General features: G+C 43.7%; 1 protein-coding gene across 1 annotated transcript; it reads left to right on the top strand.

Moving 5' to 3' along the window:
- Positions 1 to 1,761: 1,761 nt before the first annotated feature.
- Positions 1,762 to 14,029, top strand: LOC121005565 (protein kinase C delta type-like). Its single transcript, XM_040438341.1, has 7 exons — positions 1,762 to 1,839; positions 11,320 to 11,411; positions 11,722 to 11,784; positions 11,902 to 12,040; positions 12,431 to 12,571; positions 12,681 to 12,806; positions 13,895 to 14,029. Exons 1-7 carry the CDS (start codon positions 1,762 to 1,764, stop codon positions 14,027 to 14,029), a joined length of 774 nt encoding a protein of 257 aa, XP_040294275.1.
- The last annotated feature ends 5,929 nt before the right edge of the window (positions 14,030 to 19,958 follow it).

The following is a 19,958-nucleotide window of genomic DNA, read 5'->3' as shown; positions in this document are numbered from 1 at the left end:
AAGTGAAATGAGCAATGAGCATCTGTATTGATGGAAGTGCTCATAGCAGCTAAGTGGGCCCCCCCAGGAGCATTGGGACCTGGCACTTGCCCGGGTTTGCCGGGTTATGACGCATTAAGGCAATCTGAAGATGTACTGATTTAAAAAAAATCTCGAATATTCGTTATATTGCTATATATTCTTGTTTTAGAATATTACTAATATTATAAAAAACTAATATATAGCACTATATCGGATATATTCGTTTTTTAGAATATTTATCTTTTTTTTTCATCACTCATGATTCCTCCCTGCTTAAGTTAAGCAGGGAGATATCATGACTTCAGATGGAAAAAAAGACGAATATTCTAAAAAACGGATATATTCCATTTTTAGAATATTCGTAATATTCTAAAACAAGAATATATAGCAAAATAGCAAATATTCGAGATTTTTTTTAAATCAGTACAAATGATCCCTCCCTGCTTCTAGCTTGTGGGCCAATGAGAAGGCTGCAATATCTTTAGGAGTAGTGTCTATTTGCGAATTTTCGTAATGCGAATTTTAATAATCGCTATATTGCTATATGTTCTTGTTTTACAATATTACGAATATTCTAAAAACGAATATATAGCAATATAGCGAATATTCGAAAAAAACAAACAAATATAGATCAATTTAGCTAATATAGTGCTATAATCTTCTTTGTCTAATAGTTGTAATTTTTTTCTCATCTGAAGTTCAGATTGGAAAAAAATTACAACTATTAAAAAAAAAAAGATTATAGCACTATATTAGCTAAATTGTTCTACATTAATTTTTTTTCGAATATTCGCTATATTGCTATATATTCTTGTTTTAGAATATTACGAATATTCTAAGAAACTTATATACAGTATTTGTTTTTTAGAATATTCGTTTTTTTTTTTTTAATCTGTACAGTTGTTCCACTTTGGCATACTCCTCCCCGACAAGCGTCCCCGTCACCATGGGAATGCCTGGGGGTTAGAATATACTATCAGATCTGAGTTTTCACGATCTCATTGATTCTCATTCCGAAAATTCGCATTACGAATATTCTTATTATAAAAAGTTGCATTACGAAAATTCGCAATCAACACTACTCCTAACGAATATTCGTGAAATATTGCGAATTCGAATATGACCCCTGCCGCTCATCACTAGAGGACACCCCCCATTCCCTTCTATGGGGATCCGAAAAAAGCCGAGCGCGGTTTTATGGAAAACACACCGGACAATGCAGAGCACACCGTGCATGTGCAGTGGCTCTTGTTCACTTAAGGGGCCCCATTCTAGAGATAGATACAGGTCCCATAGTTGAGATCTGCACCTATCAGACATTAGGGGCATACCCTAGCAATATGACACCAATGCCTCAAGTAAGCCAACTAATAGGTGGTTTAAAATAAGACCAAGGTGTCTAGCCATGCAACTGAGATATCATCCAGTCTGAATCACTGTGATTAATTTGGCGCATCTTCAGATTGCCTTAATCTGTCCACATTAGAGCCAGGATTAGTAAATCTGCCCCGTGTTATTCCTCTATTTATTCTCCTCCTAGGAAGCAGCGGTGTTCGGCCAACCGGCTCCAGCAGCACAGTCTCCGATAACATCAAAAGGAGATTATTATTCCATCATGTGCTCGGCCGGGGAAGTTTTGGAACGGTCCTGCTGGCGGAAGATCCATCTACCCGCAAAAACTTTGCTGTTAAGGTCATCAGCAAAAGAGCCCTGCTTGCTGAAGGTTATGATGAGTCTGTGATGGTGGAGCGACGAGTTTTCCAGCTGGCATCTGGGAGTCCCTTCCTTGTCCACGCAGACTTTGCATTTCAGACCAAGGTAGAGTATGGACTACAGGATATTAGGAAATGCCATTATATGTACCACGTCCTTCACAGCCTCATGGGCCCCACTGATCTCATCTTCTGACAACATATCATACGGGTACCTCAGTCTATTACGTACATGTCATGTAAATGGGATAATGTACCCCTACTGTAAAAAAATATTACCAGTCACCTAAGGTGTGCCATGGCCTAAAGTGACTACTGATATTATTAATATAGTCGGGGCCACATTGGGCCTCTTTTACCAAAATGTCTAATAGTCTATAGCAGTGGTTCTCAACCTTTTCACACCAAGTAACCCCTTTTGAAAAGAAGTTGAAGAATTTGTGGTGTCAGTTAGGGGTGAGTGAATCAAGCTTCGGATCCACTTCGTTTTAATGCTGTACCGGGACCTGTCTCCGTACAGCATAGAAATGTATGTGATTCGATGAGGCAAAGACGGTTAAGTCCAAAGTTGCGTGAGACTTTGGTGAATAACATCGGGCTTTGATTCTAGGACTATAAAAACATTTTAAAACAGGAATTCAGTATCAACATTATAAAACTACCAGAAAGTACATGAACTGTAGAAATTCCTATGCAGCAATGAGCTCCCCCTAGTGGTGGTTGCAAGATTACAGTTTTGAATTATATTCACTGTATGAAGGGAAACTGGACAGAACAGTTTGGGGTAAAGAAGATCACTGTATTTATGTCACAATACTTGAGAAATATGGTATTTAGAATGAGCACCGTATTTATGAAGAACCGCTTCCCTTATTTCTGAAGTGAGGGCAAAGATCAATTTGTTTCTTTGTATTAATAAAACATGGTGCATGGAAAAATGGGTCAATGACTCTGTGAAAAAATGTGAACAGCAACACGGACACTATTTATATTTTGTGGATCTGCAGCGTACTCAAGTTGTGCGTAGTAGGTGTTTCTGGGTGATGTAGTGCAATAGACACTAACCTGGTACAGCTGACTCTCTGCAAGGGCAGGTATAGGTAGAAATAGATAGTTCGTGACGCCAGTGCCAAGTAAACGGTGGCACGCCGTTTGCGGATGCAGGAATAAATTGAGGAAACGTAGTATTAAAACAGCACTCCAACTTTAGTAGTTTTCCAGCAGAGACAATAGTGGAATCGCAGTTCCTTGGCATACAGTCGATTTTGCAATTCGGTCTATGCAGGCAATTCAGTTACAGCAGGGTAATTACAGAGTGTTGAACACAGGACTTGCAGCACAGGAGCTAGCACTCTAATTCTGTCTGATCCTGGAATATAGCATATCTTCACCAAGGCCCATTAACCTAGTTCTGGCTTTATATCCTTGGCTATAGCTTTAATCAGTACCTCCTCTGTCTTTCTGAGTACCTCTTGCTTTCCTGATCTTTGCCTCTGTCTCTCTCAGCTTCTGGAAACTTCCTCAGGCTCTAGAAACTTCTGAGCTGTGGTCTAGACTGACCTCTGCACTCCACACTAGATCAGGTTACACTGACTTTCCCTTCCTTGTCTGGCCCTTATATAAACTAGGGCTCCCTAGCTCCCTCTAACGCCTAAGAGCTGGAATGACACCCCTAGCCGGCCTGTACTTGCAAGTTTCATAGCAACAGGGAAATACATGCATTACATTACATGACATTTTATAAAACTGACATATACCAACTTCCCCATAATTAGGAGGGACGACAGCACACCAAGTGACCTTTGGTAGTGACGGGTATTACAGTTCCCGTACACTACATACCCCACTGCTTTAAGCTAAGTACGACCTCGTACTCCATCATGGGTCTCCCAACTGGAATCTCTACCTGAAATAGAAAATAGAGACATGCAGGCATACATACATGTAATTCATCTGCATTTACATTTACATCAGGTCCAATTGGCAAAAGTGAAGTGTGGTGACAAGGGGCGTCGTTCTCTTCTCTCAGGATAGTGAATGGAACGGGGGCGCTGACCTGGCACAGCGTAACATTAGAACCAGGATAGTCCATGACAATGAATAAGTCCATGATAAAACAGTAGAAAACGGTATAAAAGTTCTTGGAGGCTCAAATAACAAACATGAGTCCGTACCCAGGTCATTTCTTATTAAATCACAGAGGCTCTCATGCGGTGGAGTCCATCTCTGGGCACATTTCCTTAGTATGAAGTTGCACAATAAAATGACAGCATAATAACGGAACTACCCAGGGGTTTCCTGTGGGTGTAGCACAGGCAAGGGCTCACGTGGGGGAGTCCATTCTTGCGCACAAATGTCCAACAAGGTATTGCCCGTGGCAACTGTTTGGGAGGAGACACCACCAGAATAATCAAAGTCTCCTAAACGGACTGGCGGACGTCCCCTGGTCATCCGGGTAGACCTTCTCAACACAGGGGTCTCCTCTTCCCTTAGCAACGAGGTAGAAGGGAGAGGAGCAACAGGAGGGTCTCCATCCGTGAGACCTCGGTCAGGAACAACTGGAACAACAGGAACAACTGGAACAACAGGAACAACAATATCCACTACAGGGGGAACTGGATCCAGGGCATCTTGAACCGGCTCTTCTGGAGGTAAAACTACAGTAGGTGCCGGAGCAGGCACCAGCAAGTTCAACCACGGTGTCAGAAGCCAATGCATGGGATCAGCGTCATACCTGAGATTACTGACAGCCTGCATAGGATCCTCGGGCGGTATTGCTGACTCTGACACAAGATATTCAGATCCGGAACTCTCGGCACTAGGTTCTGGTGTCAGGCAGAGCTTCAACCGGTTTCGGTGTACAATTTGGGATCCCTTGTCTTCCCGGGTGATCTCATAAGTGTGAGTTCCAACATTTGGGATTGCAGTGACAACATAGGGACTTCGCTCCCACTTACTGTCCAATTTGCTGGTACGACGGTTATTCTTTAACCATACCACGGCCCCTATGGTCAAGGGTTCTGCATGGGCTGCCTGATCATAGTCTCTCTGCTGTCGGTCTCTAGCAAGGTCCATACGTTCCTGAACAATGGCTTTGGCTGCATCTAATCGCCTTTGGTGCTCAGCAACCCAGTCGGTGTTAGGTAATGGGTTAATGCAATCAGGCACATGTATGTCCAATGAATGATCAGCAGGCAATGTTCCTTGGCGCCCAAACATCAAGTAAAAAGGGGTATACCCGGTGGAACAATGTATGGTATGATTGTATGTGAACATGAGCTGTGGCAACAGACTGGGCCAATCTCCTCTGTTCTCAGGACGCACGGCCCTCAGCATCTCTATCAAGGTCTGATTCATTTTTTCACATAATCCGTTACCTTGAGGATGGTAGGCCGTCGTCCGGATCTTCTTGCAGTTGTGTAAGCGGCACAGTTCATGGAACAGATGGGACTCAAAAGCAGGTCCTTGATCGGTGAGGATCTTTTCTGGACATCCATAGGGCAGGAGGAAGTGCTTCCAGAACATTTCGGCTGTAGTCTTGGCTGTCTGGTCTCTCACAGGCACTGCTACAACAAACTTTGTGAAATGGTCAATAATAGTCATGGCATAAGCATACCCTGAGCGACTAGGCTCCAGTTTTACATGGTCGATGGCGACAAGTTCAAGAGGACGAGTACTTACAATGGGTCTCAGTGGTGCCCTCTGATCATGGTGCTCACTTCGTTTCAAGGCACAGGCTACACACTCTCGACACCACTTCTCCATGTCTTCTCTCATGCCTACCCAGTAAAACCGCTGGCGGATAGTAGCTTCAGTCTTTTGGACCCCAAAGTGACCGGATTGATTGTGGTACATCTCCAACACCATAACTGCATCTCGTCGGGGTATGAGAATCTGGTGTACTCTTTCGTTGGACACTGGGTCTAGGCTTCTCCGTAGCAATAGGCCCTTTTGCATGAAGAGTTGATGGCGCTGTCTCCACAGTTTGATGAGCTCAGGATCTGCACTCTTACGCCGAATCCTCTCAGGGGCTCTGCCACTAGTAATGAAGTCCAACAACTCACCCAGCACTCTACTTTCAGACTGTAGTTTCACCCACCTTTCTTCTTTAGGTTCAGGCCTACTGGAGGGTGAAGGAACTGCCGCTCTGTTATTGGTAGCTCGAGCCTGATCCTGTTGAGCAAATTTGTTATAGAAAGCCGGCATCTCTACATCTTCCCAAGCATCTCGCACATCATCAGGAGCTGTCTCTGTGGGAAGCCTGGATAAAGCATCAGCATTATCATTAGTACGTCCAGCACGATACTTTACAGAGAAATTATAGTTGGCAAGGCGAGAGGCCCATCTCTGCTCCAAGGCCCCCAATCTAGCTGTATTGAGATGTGCCAGAGGGTTATTGTCAGTGAATGCAATGAACGGGGTGGCGGCTAGATAATCCTTGAATTTTTCTGTCACCGCCCACACTAATGCCAGGAACTCTAGTTTGAAGGAACTATAATTCTGGTCATTTTTCTCAGCTCCTTTCAGGGAGCGGCTTGCATATGCTATCACTCTCTCTTTTCCCTCTTGGATCTGGGCTAACACAGCTCCCAGGCCTCGCTTGCTAGCATCAGTATAGAGATGGAAGGGCTTGCTATAATCTGGATAACCTAACACTGGAGGCTCGGTCAGTTTCTTTTTTAGCAATTGGAACGCGATCTCTCTTTTCTCATTCCACTCAATGGGCACAGGAGTTCTAGGACTCTTTTTGGGTTGCCCCCTCAAGAGTTCCTGGATAGGATCAGCTATTTGAGCAAAATGGGGGATAAAACGTCTATAGTAGCCGGCAAAACCAAGGAAACTCCTCACCTCTTTGACGGTAGTAGGAACCGGCCAATTACGGACAGCTGCTAATTTATCAGGGTCAGGTTGCACTCCCTCTCCGCTTACTACATGCCCCAGGTATCTTACTGCAGGTTTGAGCAGGTGACACTTGGATGGCTTTACCTTCAAGCCATATTTGATAAGGATTTCAAATACTTCTGCCAAATGTTTCAGATGGTCCTCATATGTTTTTGAGTACACAATGACATCATCAAGATACAGCAGCACTGTTTCGAAGTTTTTGTGACCCAAACACCGCTCCATTAGTCTCTGGAAAGTTCCTGGGGCATTACATAGCCCGAACGGCATACAATTGAATTCGAACAGGCCCATGGGAGTAGTGAAGGCAGTCTTTTCCCTATCTGCAGGGGCCATGGGTACTTGCCAGTAGCCACTGGTCAAGTCCAATGTGGAGAAATAGGCAGAGGAGCCCAGAGCAGTTAGTGACTCCTCAATGCGGGGCAGTGGGTATGCATCTTTGTGGGTTATTTGATTAATTTTCCTATAATCCACACAGAAACGGATACTACCGTCCTTCTTCTTTACAAGAACCAGGGGTGCAGCCCACGGACTACGGCTGTCCCGGATCACATTAGAGTCTTTCATCTCTTGGATCATTTCCTTTACAGTCTGATATGAAGTAGGTGGTAAGGGTCTGTATCTCTCCTTGATAGGAGGATGAGAGCCAGTAGGTATGGTGTGTTGTATGGCACTAACCTCTCCATAGTCAGTAGCATGCTTACTGAAGGCCTGGTGGTGCTCCTTGACAAGCTGTAGAATCCCTTCTTGTTGGTGTTGGGGGGTAGTCTCGTCCCCTACATGGAGCTCTTCCCACCAGGGCACTTGTGGCTGGGTCACCGGCGAACATCCGCTGACTGCAGCTGGCGGCTTTTCCGTCACTGGAAGACGAATGATGTCTTGGAAGGATACCTGGGACAGCTGGGCAACACTGCAATGCTTAGTAAGCGCAACAGGATGATTACTCAGGTTAATCAGACGGACAGGTACTTTACCTTGGGAGACGTTCACCAGGCACTTGGCAGCTCTCACATAAGGATAATCCTCCATCTGGAGTGGTTCCACCAGGGCTGGATAATCTCGGCCTTCGACTCCCAGGACAGCACGACACCACAAAAGAGTTTGAGAATTAGGAGGCAAAGTCACAGGCTTAATATCACGGATCCTGGCAGTACAAATTTCTCCTTTCCCATTAGCAAACCTCTGCTGGGCACTTAACACTGTAATAGTCTTTTGAATCACCCTCCTGGATGCAGAGGAAGCAGTGGGCAAAGTCTGATGTAATACAGCAAGTATTTCTGAATAACAGTTTTTGAAAACATTGGTGCCTAGAATGACAGGATGTCCTCCTCTGTCACCGGCCTGTACTACGATCACTCCCTGTTGAGGCAGGGTTACTTCTCCCACCTGCAGGGTGGGTTCCCAGTATCCATGAACCTTTACTGGTTTGCCATTGCTGGCGATAATTTCCACCCAGGATTCAGGCGGTTGGGTCAACTGGTTGGTGTCCCAGAACTTTTCAAATGCAGGCAGCTGAATAGTAGTGACCTGAGACCCAGTATCTAATAGGGCTTCAAAGGGGACCCCGTTGATCTCTATATTGATTTTAGGATGGGATCCTACATAACGTGGCATCCAATTTGGATCCTCTGGACCTAGTGTTCTACCTCCCGAGGGGTGGTCCTCAGCCTCAGGGGTTGCCCGTTTAACTGCCAGCACGTGGATTCTGTGTGTCCCAGCTTTTTGCAGTATGTACACACGGGCTTCTTGCAACCTCTATTACGCCTCCCAGGATCCCTGGGGTGAGTCTCTTGGTAAGGAGGTGACAGGAATTCTTCTTCTAGCATTATGGGTTTTTCCCATTCCTCTATTTTTCTGCACACTTTCTCTAGACTTTTAGTGAGGTGATTTACTTGTTCTGTCAGCATGGCAATAGTATCAGTAGCTGACACTTGAACAGCTTGGCCGGCCTCAGCTCGGTTAGTGACAAGCAGTTTTGGTTTGCAGGCTGATGACTCAGATAGGGCGCTCAACTCAGGAGATACTGTGGACCCCAGAATTTTTATAGCCAGTTCTTTAAAGTCCAGAAAGGCACTGTTAGGGTGTTGGGCGGACAGCATCTTTAACTGGGTCCTTATTTGTTCACTAGACACCCCGTTGATAAATTGTTCCCTCAGGGTCTGGTCCCGGTTATCAGCCTCTTTGGGATCTATCTGGATTACAGCCCCTAAAGCCTCCTGAAGTGATAGGGCAAAGTCACGGAGGGACTCACCGGACTTCTGTTTCTTGCCAAAGAAGTGCATCTTTATCTCTGAGGCAGTCCTAGTTTCAAAAGTGGCTCTGAGGCGGGTGAAGATCTGTTCTAGAGTACTCCGCTCAGTAGCAGGCCATGATAACACTTCCCTGCGGGCAGCTCCCTCCAGTTGCGCCAGCATGATTTCCATTTGCTGGTCGGCATTTATAGGGTACAATCGGAATAGTGCCAGCAACTTTTCTTTAAAGTCCCTTAGGGTATGGGTCTCTCCCCTGTAGCGGGGGAACCATGGGGCCCCGAAATAGTAAGGCATGGTAAAGGGCATCATGCTGGGGGCTGTAGGATGATTAGGAGCCGCAAGCTCTCCCGGGGCCGGCTGCTCAGGCACTCCTGGCTCTGACATGGTAGTCTATTGAGAGGTGGCCGCTGGCGACTAAAGTGGCCGGTACACTCCCCTTCCCTCCGGTTACAAGTGCTTACCGGTATCGCTGGTCTTGCGCAGGCCAAGTCTCGCGAGATTCCGGACGTCCTGAGACCGCGGTGACGCAGGAGAAGCAGGGCCGCAGCGGTGCGATGATGAAGAGGGGCGGGACTCTCTGTGTCTTTGCAGGGATCCGCCCACGAATGTCCTCAGCGGCGCGGGAAACTTTACTCCAGGCAGCCGGTGGCCATCTTTAGCAAAACGCTGTCCATTCACTGACAGCAAGCAGGATTGTAAAAAGTCCACAAAACCACACTCCAATGCGGCGATTTTCTTCCTCTGGGTAGCGCAACACTGCACAGCGCTTTTTAGAGGTTTTTGGTACACTTTGGGTACGATTTTCAGTCCACAAAGTCCACTTGAATAAAACAGGCAAATTGTCACTTTGGTCACAGGGCAACTGTATAAGGCACAAAGTTCACGCTTCTTGCACTAGAAAGCGTGCGTATCCTGTTCGTGGCGCCAAAAGAGAGGTGCAGCGTACTCAAGTTGTGCGTAGTAGGTGTTTCTGGGTGATGTAGTGCAATAGACACTAACCTGGTACAGCTGACTCTCTGCAAGGGCAGGTATAGGTAGAAATAGATAGTTCGTGACGCCAGTGCCAAGTAAACGGTGGCACGCCGTTTGCGGATGCAGGAATAAATTGAGGAAACGTAGTATTAAAACAGCACTCCAACTTTAGTAGTTTTCCAGCAGAGACAATAGTGGAATCGCAGTTCCTTGGCATACAGTCGATTTTGCAATTCGGTCTATGCAGGCAATTCAGTTACAGCAGGGTAATTACAGAGTGTTGAACACAGGACTTGCAGCACAGGAGCTAGCACTCTAATTCTGTCTGATCCTGGAATATAGCATATCTTCACCAAGGCCCATTAACCTAGTTCTGGCTTTATATCCTTGGCTATAGCTTTAATCAGTACCTCCTCTGTCTTTCTGAGTACCTCTTGCTTTCCTGATCTTTGCCTCTGTCTCTCTCAGCTTCTGGAAACTTCCTCAGGCTCTAGAAACTTCTGAGCTGTGGTCTAGACTGACCTCTGCACTCCACACTAGATCAGGTTACACTGACTTTCCCTTCCTTGTCTGGCCCTTATATAAACTAGGGCTCCCTAGCTCCCTCTAACGCCTAAGAGCTGGAATGACACCCCTAGCCGGCCTGTACTTGCAAGTTTCATAGCAACAGGGAAATACATGCATTACATTACATGACATTTTATAAAACTGACATATACCAACTTCCCCATAATTAGGAGGGACGACAGCACACCAAGTGACCTTTGGTAGTGACGGGTATTACAGTTCCCGTACACTACAGATCTACAATTTGCGAACCGCAAAATACATATGGTTGTGTGAATGTAGCCTTATACTTCCTGCAAAAATAACTTATGGCAGGAGACTTCTATAGGAAGATATATGAGGTGACTATAGAGCTCCACTGATCTCTGTATAATGGTCAGTTTTGACTTCAGTATGTGAAGTTATACATATATATACATATTTATAGTATACTGGGCACTCACACTATAAATAGAACCATGAGATAGAAACCGTAATATTCAAATAGATTAATTTATTAATATACCCACAAATTTGTGGGTATATTAATAAATTAATCTATTTGAATATTACGGTTTCTATCTCATGGTTCTATTTATAGTGTGAGTGCCCAGTATACTGTATTTTATTGTTAACTTTGTAAAGGAGGGGCGAATCCTTTTTTACTGTGAGCACCTCCTTCTGTGGTCCCATCCACTCCTGTGCGTCTCATAACTGTTACTACATATACATATTTATGTGGTTAAGTGTTATATGTAATCATATATGTAAATGATCATACAGAAGGGCATCGCTTTCAAGTCCAATGTCTCGTATGGTCACCAACTAGAACTTAACTAATAAAAAGAGTACAGTTATACTGCCCTATAGTACCATGTGTAGCAATATACCTGTATGTCTGTTCTGTGTAACAGCTGCATGTGCTGCTCGGCCTGGAGTACATGAGCTGCGGGGACTTTTACACCTACCTACTGATGAAGGACCAGCTTGACATCCCCAGTGCAAGGTAAAGGTTTCTATTAACTACAAATCTGATCAGAACTGTATATGAGATATAAGATCGGCTCTCTTTATATCTGTGCTGTTTTATGTGCATTTAGGGTTCTAGTATTTTCTGTGGTAACAATAGTGTAGACTGCGGCCATATTCTAGTCACCAGAACCTCATCAGAAGCCTGACTGACCCATTATTAGTCACTGGGGTCTGACAGGATTTGTTGTGTGTTCTGTGGACAATCATCTATGGACCAGAAGAAATATCTTAGCACTTCTCATGTTATCCCAGGATGTTACACTCGTTCATTGTCTTTCTGTCAGATTCTATGCCGCTGAACTCGTCTGTGGAATCCAATTCCTGCACTCAAAGGGCGTCATCCACAGGTAATTACACTTTAATTGTCTGTTCCAGGGTTCACCGTAAAGTCTAATCAGCCATTTGTCAAATATATCAAATTGTAGGATCAACTCTCCAACAAATATTTTTTTTATATTAAACAGAGACCTGAAGCCCGAGAACATCTTGGTGGCTGAAACGGGCCATGTAAAGATCACTGATTTTGGTCTTGCACTTGTCAACATGCATGGAGACCGAACAGCCACTTCATACGCTGGAACAATCGGCTACATAGCTCCTGAGGTGAGCAGAATAGAGACTTTCCATATTGTAATTGTATAAGTCATCATGGATCCTACACATGGCCCGACATATGCCCATTACAGTTCTTCTTCAGGGAATGAGACATTCTGACAACAGAGTTAGAGATCCAAGAGTCAGAAACAAAGAAGCACAGTCTCAGAGAGGGATTGGTGGTAGTCACAGGGTAGAGACCCTCACCCGTTATAGGTCATAAAGATATGTAAAGCTTAACATCATCTCAAATTCAGGCTGCATGCAGCCATAACTAGAGATCATCAAATCTCAGTGTATTACATAATCACCCAGATTATTATAGTGATAACTCAGTATGGTGACGTCAGTTGTAGAACATGTTGACCAATTCAGTATCTACTCTCTTCCTCCTGATAGATGCTGGCTAGGAAGGAGTATAACGCCGGAGTAGACTGGTATTCTTTCGGTGTCATCTTGAAAGAAATGGTTACCAGTGATTGTGCGTACCATCAGACAATCGATGATGCATCCTCCGGCATTAAGAACATCATTAGAAAGGTCAGTAGTCATACAAGGTATTAGTACTACGGTTTATACAGTGATGGCTGTGAGCATGGTTTATTGGCTGTATCTCTTCTATTTACGGGTTTTTATTTGATCATTTTAGCTCCTTCGGAAAGATCCTGCCAGACGCTTAGGAGTGAATGGTAACATCAGAAAGCACCGATTCTTTCAGCGTATGGACTGGGTCTCTGTGGAAGCCCTAGAGTTGCCTCCACCATACACACCTGAGGTAAGTACATAACCAAATGTTGTTCCAGCACCTCTTCTATTACAGGTTACAGAACTGATTCTTTATAAGAGAAGCACTGATAGGAAGAGGACATTCATTGTAATCTTGAAGTTGTTGAGTATTACTGGTGGCACTAATACTGGAAAGATAATAACATCTAGAGCTGCTGTCCCACCCAAGGCGTACTCGACATGGAGGCAGACCACACCAGTGCTTTAGGACTAGTAGTGGGGGGCTCTTTTGCTGCCAACATAAAACCACTGCATTTCCCAGCAGTTACCACTGGGGGGTTAAAATAGATTTTTACAGTTTCTGTTGCTGCAGGCATCCACTTTTATCATGTACCATGTGAAGAGAGGAAGGAGATCATTGATCATGAGGCTAATATTTGAAGTCAGTTTACCTTGAGTCTACACTAGCATATTTTTCGCCAAATAAGTCAAATGTCACATATTGTTTGATAAATTTGGTAAGATTTTAAACCTAACACTGTTGTGTAGAAATGCTGCTCCGGGTTTTATACGCCACCCTGCTATAGGTGTGAGTTTGAGATTATTTTTGCGACTTTCTAAAGTTCAAAGTATGGAGGAAAACTATTCCACATAACTAACCACTGTCCTAACCCCTTTTCAAAACTGGAGTGAGCAGTGTAAAGCCACAATTTATGTTCACAAAAGACCCAAAAAATTGCAAGCTCGAATTTTGGAGTGCAGGGTGTAATAAATTCTCTCCATTTTGTTTAAAAAGAGCACCATATTTATGAAGTACATGTTCCCCTTTTTTGTGGCATAGTAGTCAGGTAAAGTAGATGAAGTGCAGTTGTTTTTTCTTTTTTAAAACATTTCTTAACTTTTCATAAACTCAAAGTTTGTGTGACAGAAAAATCAAACCTATGCCTACTCATACACCAGTTTAGTGTAGAAAGTTGCATTTTATAGAGAAAATAAGTGGTTCAAAAGGTGCCTCATTATTTGCACCATTTTTACACCATAAAAAGGCTAAAGACAATGATAATTCTGCCCTAATTTTTAAAAGAGGACTGTTATCGAAAGACATAATCCTAATAATCTAATTCTGTCTTGTTATAGCCAACTGAACCTCATCATCGTCCTAAACCATTCCATCTGGACAAACTGGAGGCAGCAGAGGTCAGAACACCTATTTCAGCAGCGGACCAGGCCTTGTTCGAGGGATTTTCTTTTTGTCAACTTGGAAACCCTTGATGAAACACCAGCTCGATAGTCATCAGAGCAAGCTGCCCCCTGAGCCTCTAGAAGAGGAAGATCAAGTGAAGAGAAGAAGTCTGGACACCACTGCAGTGATCTACAAGCAAGACCTGCAGGAATGAAGAGGAGGAGAATGAAGCACCTTGCTGCGTCTGGCCCCACATTCCAGAAGAAAGAAGAACAAAGACAAGGATCGCCTCCTTAATATAATCACATAAGTTATGGTAAGTAAGGTAAGTATAGGTAAGTATAGTTTAGAAATATTTATAGTTAATAGAATTGAAAAAAACAAAAAACACAAAAAAAATATAGAGTATTATAGTTTTTTATTATGATTTAGACTAAGTGTAGTTGAAAAATCTAATTGAATGAATATTACACTTAACAATATTTTAGTCTTTGATAATTTGGCGCCCTACTGCACAAGACAGAGAGAAGGTAGATAAAGGATAGCCTACATATAAACATGGGTTAGACATTAGATAGATATTAGATGAATAAGTTAGATATAATGTGTACCTGCAGGTTTTCAAAACTTTTGATATGTCATAGTGACATAGTGATCGCTGGGGTCTGAGTGCTGAGACCCCCACCGATCACTAGGACGAGTAGTTATCATTGTTTCTCCTCACTGCTGAGGACTGAAATGAAGACGGCCTCATTGAATTTCTACTGACGCCATCTTGATTTCCGTGTACAGCAGTGAGGAGAAATAGCGCTAACTCCTCGTTTTAACCATCAGTGGGGGATCTCAGCCCTCAGACCCCCATGATCAAAACCTTTGATATGAAACTGTGACACATTAAAAGTTCTGAAAAAGTGCATTTATTTTTTAAGACAAAATGGTCATTAGATACATATAATAAGTGCAAAAAAAATAAAAAAATAAAATAAAATACAAAATATAGCACAATTAAAGGATAGGGATAGGATAAGAATAAGTTAGCAGATATAAGAGAGTAGTAACTTACATATGAGATAGTAAACTGATAAGTGTACGTTTAATATTAGGCTACTTTCACACTAGCGTTCGGGGCTCCGCTTGTGAGTTCCGTTTGAAGGGGCTCACAAGCGGCCCCGAACGGATCCGTCCAGCCCTAATGCATTCTGAATGGATGCGGATCCGCTCAGAATGCATCAGTCTGGCTCCGTTTGTCCTCCGCTCCGCTCAGCAGGCGGACACCTGAACGCAGCTTGCAGCGTTCAGGTGTCCGCCTGGCCGTGCGGAGGCAAACGGATCCGTCCAGACTTACAATGTAAGTCAATGGGGACGGATCCGTTTGAAGTTGACACAGTATGGCTCAATTTTCAAACGGATCCGTCTCCCATTTTGTTCATGGTAATGCAAACGGATCCGTTCTGAACGGATCTAAGCGTTTGCATTATAGGTGCGGATCCGTCTGGGCACATACCAGACGGATCCGACCTAAACGCAGGTGTGAAAACTTTCACACCAGCATTTTTGCTGAATCCGACATGGATCAGAAAAAACACTTCCGTCATGATAATACAACCATCTGCGTCCGCTATGAACGGATCCGGTTGTATTATCTTTAAAATTGCCATGACGGATCCATCATGAACACCATTGAAAGTCAATGGGGGACGGATCCGTTTTCTATTGTGTCCGAGAAAACTGATCTGTCCCCATTGACTTACATTCTGAGTCATGATGGATCCGTCTTGCTCCAAACCAAATCACGGACGGAAAAAACGCTGCTTGCAGCGTTATTTTGTCCGCGATGGTGACGCAACCAAACGGAAAGGAATGCATTCTGGTGCACTCCGTTTCGTACAGTTCAGTTTTGTCCCCATTGACAATGAATGGGGACAAAACGGAAGCGTTTTCCCCCCGCTATTGAGATCCTATGACGGATCTCAATAGCGGAAAGGGAAAGCTCAGATGTGAAAGTAGCCATAGTTATCAGATGGGTATAAGTATAAAGTAAAGGTGTATTCCCACCTTATACATTTATGGTATTTCCAAACCTCTTCATTGACTCCTAATGGGACAAGGGACCCTCATTCTCTCCATAGATGAGATTCTCAGAGGTGAGAACAGCACAGATCAGGCTGTAGGTATGCCATAAATGTCTAAGATAGGAATTGTCACTTAATGATAAGGTAGAAAGATAAGAAAGATAGAAGATATATTAGAGATTAGATAAAGGGGAGCCATAATCAGGTCCTGTTCCACAGACGGATGATAAAGAACAAGCGTTAGCTCCGCTGTTCCTGCTCATGATCATTGTTGTGTGTACAAAATCCTCGCTCATCGGTGATCAGATCGTTTATGTGGCATTAGAAATGGTCGTTTGTTGGCAGCACATCACCCTGTGTACACGGCATATGCTGCCGACAAATGAACACTGTATGGGGATGAATGATCCTATTACTGATCATTTATCCCCATACTAATGATCATTGCTGCACATAAATGTAGGTAATGAGCGCCAAACAACATGGTGTAACCGATCTTTACCGGACAGAATATCTGCCAGTGTGACAGGACCTGATATATAATATAGAGATAAGTTATGTAAGATATAAGATAAGTATAATAGAAAATAAGTTAGAGATAAGATAGAAGTTAAGCACTAGGTAAAAATGGCCATAGACATAAGTTGTCACCTAAACACAGGATTCTGAATGTTTTACAATCTAACATTCCCTCCACTGCTGACAATCAGTCTGACAACATGATCCGCCATGCTTCTTCATGTGTTGGATATAACCTATCATTGATGTTGTCAGGCTTATAGGGGTCGATCAGACCTTACAGAAGAGCACAGGGGGGTTATAATGATATCTGATATTCCTCGTCTGTGCCGGGTTATTTGGATTTATAATGTTATCGGCCCAATAACATGAGTGAGTAACTAATAAGTCATCCATCAGTCGCCCATCAGTCGCTTTTTATGTCTATGACCCGTTAAAGAGTAAATTAGCTATAAGGGGTTGTAAAAGGTAAGATTTAGGGATGTATAAACTATCTATTAGGCTACTTTCACATCTGCACTTTTCCTTTTCACTATTTAGATCATAGGATCTCAAAAGCGGAGGAAAACGCTTCACTTTTGTCCCCATTCATTGTCAGTGGGGACAAAACTGAACTGAACGGTGTGCACCAGAATGCATTCGGTTCCGTTGCGTTCCCATGAAGCACACAGAAGCTCTGCAAGCAGCGTTTTAGAGTGCGTCATGGGATCCTGATCAAGACGGATGCGTCATAAAACACAATGTAAGTCAATGGTGACGGATCAGTTTTTTCTGACACTAAAAAAACAGATCCAGCGCTCATTGACTTACAATGGATTCAGTGACGGATCTGTCTTGTTCATTTGGGATATAATACAACCAGATCCGTTCTGAACGGATGCAGATGGTTGTATTATATACCGGATGTGTTTTTGCTGAACCCATGACGGATCCAGCAAAAACACTGATGTGAAAGTAGCCTTAAATAGATATTGTAAGATATAAGATAAGTATTAGTCAGAAATAAGCCATAAATAAGATAAATATAGAGATATATATTAGGTTTAGAATAATATTACATATAAGGGGTGACAGGGCCCCATCCAGTGCTGACACTGCAGAGAACCAGGGAGTAGCCGATCGCCAGTTGATGGGGTCAGGAAGGAATTTTTTCCCCCACAGGGGGTTATGTTTTGCCTTCCTCTGGTTCATATCTTCTTACGCAGTAAATTCTATAAAGAGTACTGGATGGTTAATTAGTCCAAATTTAATAACAGATAGGAATAAAATAATTATTTTACTTTAATTCACCATGTCTGTGTCTTCTTTTCTGTGTGCTGTGATTCAGTGTGAAATCTCCTGATCTTCCGTCATTGCAGTTCATATTTCTACACCACAGATCTGCCTGACAATATTGTTACATAATGGGGGTTTTCCAGGAAATAAATATTAATTACCTATCTTCAGTATAGATCATCAATATCTGATTAGTGGAGATCCACATCCAGAACCCCAGCCGATCAACTACAAGCCAGAAATAGTAACCCAGTTGGAAATTAGATCTGCTCCTATCTTGTCCTTTTTCCATGCTTTGTGCTATTTTTGTACAAAAGTTGTAAAACATGGAAAAAACTTTTAACACATAATAAACTATTTGGTTTCACCATGATCACTTAAATAACGACACAATATTTATGTTACATGGTGGTGGTGGGCATTCAAAAGTTTTCTATGGGGTCCTACTTTATATAGTCATGTGCATCACAGTATACCAAGGACAGCGCCAAGTATTGTATAGTGGTTGTGCTGGCTATTGCAACTAAATACCATTCACTTGAATGGGACTGAGCTGCACAAAGGTCATGTGACCAATGGAAGTGACATCATAGGCTAAAGAAGAGGTTGCGTTGCAGTTCCTTCCAACATCTGATGCATGCAGATAAAGATATCACTGTTGTGGAGGGAGCTCTGGTGCCTGCCGCACTATGGAGCCGGGAGCCCCAACTATAACAAAAGCTATCTGTAATTTAATTGATCAATAACTGCCTGCAATAATACCAGTCAGATCCTCTATGTGCTGGGCTGAGGAGGGAAATGACTGTAATGGAGCACTTACTGTCTGTGGAACTATGGGGAAGATTTACCGTATTTTTCGCCCTATAAGTCGCACTTTCCCCCCCCCCAAAAGTGGGGGGAAAATAGCAGTGCGTCTTATGGGGCGAATGCTGCATTTTTCCAAATTTTCAATGATACGCCACGGCGGGTGTATCAGTTGAAAGGGAGGAGGGGCTGGGGGCCGGCATCTGCTTTTATAATGACAGCGGGGCCCGTGCAGTGACTGTATTCTACTACACGGGCCCCGTTCACTGTATATAATCTTATCTATAATTGTAGGCATTGTTAATATATAAAAGTTCAGGGTAATCAGCGCCTGTATACCATACTTACAAGTGCTCGTAGCAAAAAAGGAGGGAGGAGGCAGGCCGGGAGGACGGGAGCTGGCAGCGTGAGTCACTACGTCACGCGCCTGCGCCGCCCACTTTATGAATGAAGCAGGTGGTGTGGGCGCATGACGTAGTGACTCACGCTGCCAGCGCCCGTCCTCCCGGCCTGCCTCCTCCCTCTCTCTGATACGAGCGCTTGTAAGTACAGTATACAGGCGCTGATTACCCTAAACTTTTATATATTAATAATGCCTACAATTATAGATAAGATTATATACAGTGAGCGGGGTCCATGTAGTAGAATACAGTCACTGCACGGGCCCCGCTGTCATTATAAAACCAGATGTGACCCCCACCCCCTGTATTGGGGGTCATTCACACCGCAGGGACACTATTATGGGGGGCATCAGTGGATGACACATAGCATAAGATGCTATATATGTGTCATCCACAGATCCCCCCATAACAGTGTCATCCACAGATCCCCATTACAGTGCCATCCAGAGACCCCAATAAGAGCCATCCAGAGATCACCCATAACAGTGTCATCCACAGATCCCCATAACAGTGCCATCCAGAGACCCCAATAAGAGCCATCCAGAGATCCCCCATAACCAGGGCTGTGGAGTCGGTAGATAAATGGTCCGACTCCTCAGTTTTTGGTACTTCCGACTCCGACTCCTCTGTATTTAATATGCGAATGTATTTTATACATTCCTTGAAGGAAAGAAAGGCAACATACATGTCATTACCACAGAACTACTGGCTAGGAAGCTGCTGCCTTCTCCTTTGTGTGCTGATCTTCTGCTGAAGATAGGGCAGTGAGAGGATCCAGGAAGGGGCAGGGAAGGGGCATTTATTTTAAAACATGATTTCCCTAGTAGAATCCCATAGTCATGTTTAAAGTTTAAGCTAACAATCTGAGTTTTTATAACCTTAGCTGAATGACAGCAGTTTTTCAAATGGTTTACAGCTTCAGTCTTGAGCTATTGACTATCCATTCC

Source organism: Bufo bufo, chromosome 6, assembly GCF_905171765.1.
Source record: "Bufo bufo chromosome 6, aBufBuf1.1, whole genome shotgun sequence".
Taxonomy (NCBI): Eukaryota; Metazoa; Chordata; class Amphibia; order Anura; family Bufonidae; genus Bufo; species Bufo bufo.
Note: the sequence above shows the minus strand (reverse complement) of the source record. Positions and strands in the feature narration are given on the sequence as shown.